At 43.3% G+C, this 7,254-nt stretch overlaps 1 protein-coding gene across 13 annotated transcripts in view; it reads left to right on the top strand.

Moving 5' to 3' along the window:
* The window catches only part of Foxp1 (forkhead box P1), a 591,308-nt gene that overhangs the window by 443,354 nt on the left and 140,700 nt on the right, over positions 1–7,254 (top strand). For all 13 annotated transcript variants that reach the window (XM_029535519.1, XM_029535518.1, XM_029535517.1 and 10 more), the window contains one exon: positions 1,730–1,927. In XM_029535519.1, the coding sequence (XP_029391379.1) occupies positions 1,730–1,927 (198 nt within the window). The remainder of the gene's footprint in view (positions 1–1,729; positions 1,928–7,254) is intronic.

Here is a 7,254-nt window from a genome sequence, read left to right as displayed (position 1 = left end):
TTTTTTTTTTTTTTTTTTTTTTTTTTGATTTATTTATTTATCTTATGTATATGTGTATACTGTAGCTAACCAGTTGGTTGTGAACCTTCATGTGGTTGTTAGGAATTGAATTTTTAGGATCTCTGCTCGTTCCGGCCAACTCTGCTCACTCAGGCCCAAAGATTTATTTATTATTATATATAAGTGCACTGTAGCTGTCTTCAGACAGTGCCAGAAGAGGGCGTCAGATCTCATTATGGGTGGCTGTGAGCTACCATGTTGTTGCTGGGATTTGAACTCAGGACCTTTGAACAAACAGTCGGTGCTCTTACACACTGAGTCATCTCACCAGCCCTGCCTGCTGTTATTCTTATACTTAGTTTTATGACAGTAAATAATATCTCAATGCTTGCCTTATCTGTGTTGCTAATACTTCTTTCCTCACTTGAACTTAAAAACCAGGGTAGGGACACCCAGTCATCCATTCAGCTTCTGTAACTGCTATTTTGGAAGCACCTCACCACTTCAAAAAGCTTGAAAGATTCATCTAGCCTGCTTGATTCCTGGGTTCATAGTGAAAACTTTGAGATGACCCCAGGCCACCTCTGCTAAGCTTTCCTTTTATTTTATCTCTCTCTGTCAGTCAGGTAAGTTAGCCCAGGCTGGACTCAATCTCTGAGGAGGACCTTACATTTCTGAGATACTTTGGAGATACCATAACATTTGGAAGAATCAGTGTGCTAGGAACACCATACACCCCTACTCCCCACCCCCCCACACACACATACATACACATATACACAGACACACACACATACATACATTCATACACACATACACATACTCATACACATATATACTCATGCACATACACGTTTAAACAGACACACATAGACATACACAGACACAAACTCACAAACACACATACACATACAAACACACACAGACACACATGCACACCCTCACACTCATGTGTAATCACACACAAACCCATATATAAGCAGCTAAGGATCACCTTGAACTTCTGACTCTTGAGTTTCTAGCTCCTAAGTACTGGGATTACAGTGTGTGCCACCGCGGCCATTTCATGTAGTACTGGAAGTTGACCCAGGTCTTTATGCATGCTAGGAAAGCCCTCTGTCCCCTGAGCCATATCCCAGCCAGTAGCTCTTCCTCTTCCATCTTCTAGGGAGGCCATTCTGTATATGCTTCCATCTACTCGAAGCTTTCTGTGGGAATAGCTGTTTCTATGGTGGCTCACATTCTTGTGGTCTCCTGCCTAGCTCTGTCTCTTTATTTGGATACAGGTATGGTGAAAATAGAGAAAACTAGAGTTCTAAATTTCCCCAAGAAGAGTCCAGTGGAACATGATGTGTCCAGTAAGAGGCCTTCCTTATCTCCTGCACTTTCATCCCTCCTGCCTCCTCTCTGATACCTGTCCTCACAATGCCAGCCATTCCTAGTTACAGATGTCGTGGCAGCTATTTAGTGGGGAAGAAGTATCTTCTTGCAAACGATACTGTGTCTGAGGAGTCATGGGTAATTTCGCCAAATCAAAGGAAATGTAAACATATTCTGGTGAGTTTTCTCTGTGGACTGGCAAGAAGATTTGCTTGCTGTTTCTTTTGCTGAGAAATGAGGAAGGCGAGGGTCATATCTGAAGGGGTTTTCCTGAGATCCACTTTGTGAGGAAGTCTCCAGACCTGTGTGATAATGAAACCTTTCCCTTCATTTTTTTTTTTTCTTATAGGCCCTGCAGGTGGCAAGGCAGCTCCTCCTTCAACAACAGCAACAGCAGCAGCAGCAGCAACAGCAACAGCAGCAGCAGCAACAACAGCAGCAGCAGCAGCAGCAGCAGCAGCAACAGCAACAGCAGCAGCAGCAGCAGCAGCAGCAAGTTAGTGGCTTAAAGTCTCCCAAGAGGAATGACAAGCAACCAGCTCTTCAGGTAGCATTCCTTTTTCAAAAAATTACTGTCATACCCTTTCATGTGGCTGAGAAGCCTTGCAGAAGTGGATTAGTGTGACCATTGCAAACCATCTAAGGAAAACTTGTGCAAAATCTGTGTGTGTATGTGTATGTGTGTGTGTGTGTATGTGTGTGTGTGTGTGTGTGTGTGTATGTGTGTTCTAGTTTATGAGATGACTATGACATCATGAGAAAAGTCTCTTTGACCAGAAGCATATCTTTTGTATACATAAAGTTTTAATGTTGGGAGGAATCTAGCATGCTAGGGGCCTTGTGCACGAACAACAGGGCACTGATCAGATCTATCCACCTGATGTCACCACTGCACCTTTCCAGGTCCATGTAACCATTTTCCTACCTTCAAGTTGACTCTTTCTAGTTTCCACAAATGGGAGGGAGCAGGCAATACTTGCCTTTCAGGGTCTAGCTAGTTTCTCTTACTGATATGCCCTCTGGCTCCAACCATTTTGCTACAAATGACAGACAGCTGTCTGTCTGTTCTGTGGGAGAAATGACTCCATTGCTGTTAATCCACTGACAATAGGCACATAGGCCAATCCCATGTCTTAGCTATCATGAGTTGTACCTCAGCAAGCACGAGTGTTTGAGGATCTTGTCAGTATGCCGATTGTTATTTATTTTCTGGTGCTGTGATAAAAGCACCATGACCAAGGCAGCTTCGGGATGAGTTTATTTAGGCTTACTATCCAAGGGATGAGAGTACATCTTGGCTGAGAGGCACAGCAGCAGATGTCAGACTTGGCAGCAGGAAGCTGAGAGCTCACATCTTCAACCCTGAGCAGGAAACAGAATGATCTGGCATGGCATGGTAAAAGATCTCTAAGTCAGACTCGAGTGATGTAATTCCTCCAGCAAGGCTGACCACATAAACTTCCACAAACAGCGCCACCAACTGGGGACTAAGTGTTCAAATGCCTGATACTGTGGGGCACATTTCACGTTCAAACCAGCACAACTGATTTCATTTCCTTTGGGCATACACCCAGGAGTCCTCTATCTAAATCATATGATGGCTTTTTGTTTTGTTTGTTTGTTTGTTTGTTTGTTTGTTTGTTTTGAGGATTCTCATACTTAATTTGAAGGTCTGTCTGTCATCATACTTTTTTATAGTAGCTAGGTTAATGGACTTTCCCATTGACAACACATAAAGTTTCTCATTCTGGAGACATATTTTATTCCTAACTAGGGCACCGGGGTGCAGAGGTGTTTTAAACACCTCATAGCCTTTGGACCAAGGGAGCTGTTCACCATTCCACTGTGACCAACATGTCCTCCAGAAAGAAGTGCTGCTTAGCAGCGCCACATGTCTGCAGTGTCAAGAGCTTCTATTTGGCTGCAGGAGGGCACAGTGCTTTTGCTGTTATACTGGTAATGAGTGTAGTAGAACACATGCCCTCCTTCAGGACATGTTTGGGGAATGTTTCTGAATCATTAATTGAAAGCGGGGAGCAATTTTTATGAAGTGATAACAAAAGAAGATTGTTTCAACAACTTCTTGTGTCAGTCACATGGAGGCCAAAGGGGTTAATAGAGTAGAAGGAGAAATGAGTTCATAAAATCTAATTTGGATTTGGGTCTTGGAATAGAAAATTGTGGTAAAATTCAAAAAAAGTCAAGGCAGGGTATTTAGGCCCACATTTAAGGTAGAAGGTAGGTATTAGGTGCCCCTTCCCCCAACTGGAGGCCAAGGATGGGTTTCTCACTGGAAACTTTAGAACAGTTTGTGATGAGCAGTAGCACAATGTGTTACTAGTCAGTATGATCTATGTGTGTCGATTTCCCCCAGGGTTAGAATAGACTAATGCCAACTTCTAAACAACCCTGCACATGCCATCCTGTTCTTGCTAAGCCAATTCTAGCTTTCCTACTGTGCCAGGGAAATTGTCCATCATCCAAAAAAGTCCAGCCTTACAGTGACAGGTTATTGGGCAAGTTGAATATCGGTATGCACTGTTTACAGAGTCATCTGAAGACAGCTGTTTAGTAAACTACCAGCAACTCACACCCTCTTAAGGCTGTGTGGGTGCGGGTGTGTGAGACAGTTATAATGAGGTGCGGTGCCATGGAGGGTGGATGTCAGGTGTTGTAAGAAGGGCTTTGTTGTGCAGATGTCTTAAGAACAGCTCAGGAGGATGAAATATGACTGTGTTGACCTTTCAGCGGTGAGCTTATTTGTCAGGATTCAAATAAGTTGAAAGGATCAAACTGAACAGTTTCCTTAGTCAGTCTGGGAATTGTGTTTCAGGGGTCAGCAGCGGAGGCCACATCGCAGATTCCATAACATAGCCAATTGTTGGTACATATTAAAGTACCAGGGCATCTCCTGCAGACAGAGACACAATTAAAATTCTAATTTATTAATGTATACAGGGAGCTGGCCCAGCCTGTCACTCAGTGATTCCAATGCTTGTCCGTTCCTTGGCCTCCCTCTTGGAGCCTCTCAGAGCCTTGAGAACACTAGGAGTCCTGTTGAATTGAGTAGGACTTGAGTGCATTGGGAAATGGCAATGTAATGTTGGGACGTGCGGCTTTGGTTTGAAGTGTTGAAAAATATACAAAGATACTGTCCAGTCACAGTAGTGGAGAGAGTTAAATATCACTTATAAATAAAAGTAAACGGGATTTGCTTTTCTTTGTACATGTGTGTTTGTGTGTGTGTGTGTTGCACACCAAAGATTGACAGCGAGTATGTTACTCAGTCCAGCTCCACAAGATTTTGCTTTGGAGACACATCAAGGCTTTAGTTGGCCTGGAACTTGCTCCTGTAGACCAGGGTGGCCTCAAACTCATAGAAATTTCCCTGCCTCTACAATAAAGGTTGACATCACCATGCCAGGCACTCGAATTCCTTTTGGAGACATAGTCTGTCACTGAGCTTGGCTACACCAATTTAACTATGTAGCTTGCCATTGAGCTGCAGGGATCTGCCTGTCTCCTCCCCCCACCCCCAACTAGGATTGCATATGCCCATCTCCATATTTGTACAGGGGATCTGTGATCCGAACTCACCCCCTCATGCAGGAAACCCTTTACCAATGATCTGTCACTCCAGCCCCAGTACTCCATCTTAAAATGTAGCATTTAGAGTAATAGTATTGGTTCATGGCTTTCTCTAAGCTCAGTGGTAGAATTGACAAGCAGAGAATTTGCACTGACTTTTAAGGGTTGGCACTTGCGTGTGTTCCTCTATATGTGTATATGTGTGTGTTGTGTTTGTGTCCTGACCTATAAGGCTTACTTGAGTCCTGTAAGCTCTGTTAGTGGAGACTTGCCTTCTACTAACAGAAAGGAGAAATTACTAAGCTCAGTCACATAGTCTATCATCTTGTTATAAAATGATGAGTGTAGATGTGGTACTTCTCGGAAGACATAACCGTGACATTGACGTCTATCTCAGAATACCTTGTCCTCTTCTGTGGGTGGCTCACCTGGAGTGGCTCTAAAATGAACAGGAAGCCCCACCACTCTGCACAGAATTTCTCTCTGATCTTCTCCTTTACCCTTCAAGACTTTGAGACTCTGGTAGCAGATTTCAGATCTGCACAGAGGAACGACTGATGGAGAAGGAGTATTCGATCTGCTGGGAGCATGGATGTTGGGGGAGGGGTGGGGGCGGGAAGAAGCCTTAAATCCCCAAATATGCTGTGCCTCACACTGTAAGCATCTCTCACACTTCTCCACTTCATGTTTGGCAGCACACTTCAGTTTCGCAGACTGATGAGACAAACAAAAGAAAAGGGAAAGTGAGCAGAGGCTGGAGATAAGAGATCAGGAACCCAAGGTACCACATCACCAGAGTGGACTCATTTCAACAGGAGAGAGGCACATGCTTCCCATGCATGCTGAACTAAGCCCGCTGTGTGCAGTATCAGGACAGAGCCAGTTAACTGATGAAGAAGGCTTGAGCCAGGAATATAGGCTAATTTTGGAGTTCTTGACCAGTATCTGGCTCACTATCCTACATTGCCTTCTTTGCTTACACTGTTAATTTACCTTGCAGATTTTTTTTTTTATGAATGATAGAAATGGAAATTGAGAATTGGCTCCATCCCAAATTCACCATCAGAATGATCTGCATTCATTAACTGCATTTTGGTGACCATCTCAGAAGAGCCCCAGTGTGCTGGGAGCTGGGCTGGTGCTTGTAGGACCCTTCACTATAGAAACAGACTTTGCCTTCAGGGTGCTGTGCAACTATAAGTGAATTAATTCAATTTTGCTTAAAAAAATTAGAGGTGGGTAAAAATAGTAGGCTGCTTTTTATAAATATTTATATACTTCTGAAGATTGCTTAAACAACTGAACTAAATGCCTAACGGCGCAGGTGCCCTCGTAACCTCCAAAACGTTTGGCTCTCCTAGCTAGGGATTCGTTTGCAGCAGATGGGCAATTTTTATTGATCAAATTTGGGAACTTTGGCTGCCATTTTTGGGTGGTGAGCTCTTGTAGTTCTTTAAGCATTTCAGTTGTTGGCGAAGACAGCACTGGAAGGAAGTCAAGTGACAGTTTCTCCTCGGAAGGTAGAAAGAAGTACACGTGGGTTACAGCAGCCTGCAAGTTGAGACAGAGAGCGAGCCCTGTGTATTATTTCAGTGGGAAGCTGACCGCAGCTCCAGGCTGTCTGTACAGAGTATGAACTCAAAGCCAGGCATCTAGTTGGTTCCCCTCCTATAAGGCCCTTTCCCTCCAAGGCTATGTGCTCCTGACCCAGGAGGCCATTTTTTTTTTTTTTTAAACCTATAAAAATCAATAGTGAAGCCCCCCTTGAGGACCAGTCTTTGGCTCAGGACTGGAAGGGGTCCTGCTTTGAGGTTAAAACACAAGATTCAACAGGTGTCTGGTTTTGTCTGTTGTTTGTTTGTTTGTTTGTTTGTTTTTGCAGTTAAATAAAATGTGACTTAGGCAGGGAGGTTCTTTGCATTGCCTTAATGCCACATAGTATCCCAGATCATTTCTGTGTCACTCTCCAAGGAATAATTTGCTAAGAGGAAACACTTAAAGGAAACTTCAGTTTTCTTTTGTACCAATGAAATGGGATGATTGCAGAATACCAGCCCTTAAAATATATCTCTGTGCACTGGGTTAGGAAAGTAAGTGATTCAGGTAATTACAATGCATCTGTTGATATTCTAAGTGCACAATGCCTACAGCCTGCATCTTTTGGTCTTTAAAACAGATGAGAAAGGTCAAATGTTGGTCCCTTATAAGACTCTTTCTCCATACCTCTGGAGAATCCCAAGTTTCTAAAATTAAGTTTTGATAAAAAATTTAAAAAGTAGAAATGAT

Source organism: Mus pahari, chromosome 2 (genome assembly GCF_900095145.1).
Source record: "Mus pahari chromosome 2, PAHARI_EIJ_v1.1, whole genome shotgun sequence".
NCBI classification, from domain to species: Eukaryota; Metazoa; Chordata; class Mammalia; order Rodentia; family Muridae; genus Mus; species Mus pahari.
The sequence above is the reverse complement of the archived record's forward strand: the minus strand, read 5'-3'. Positions and strand labels throughout refer to the sequence as shown.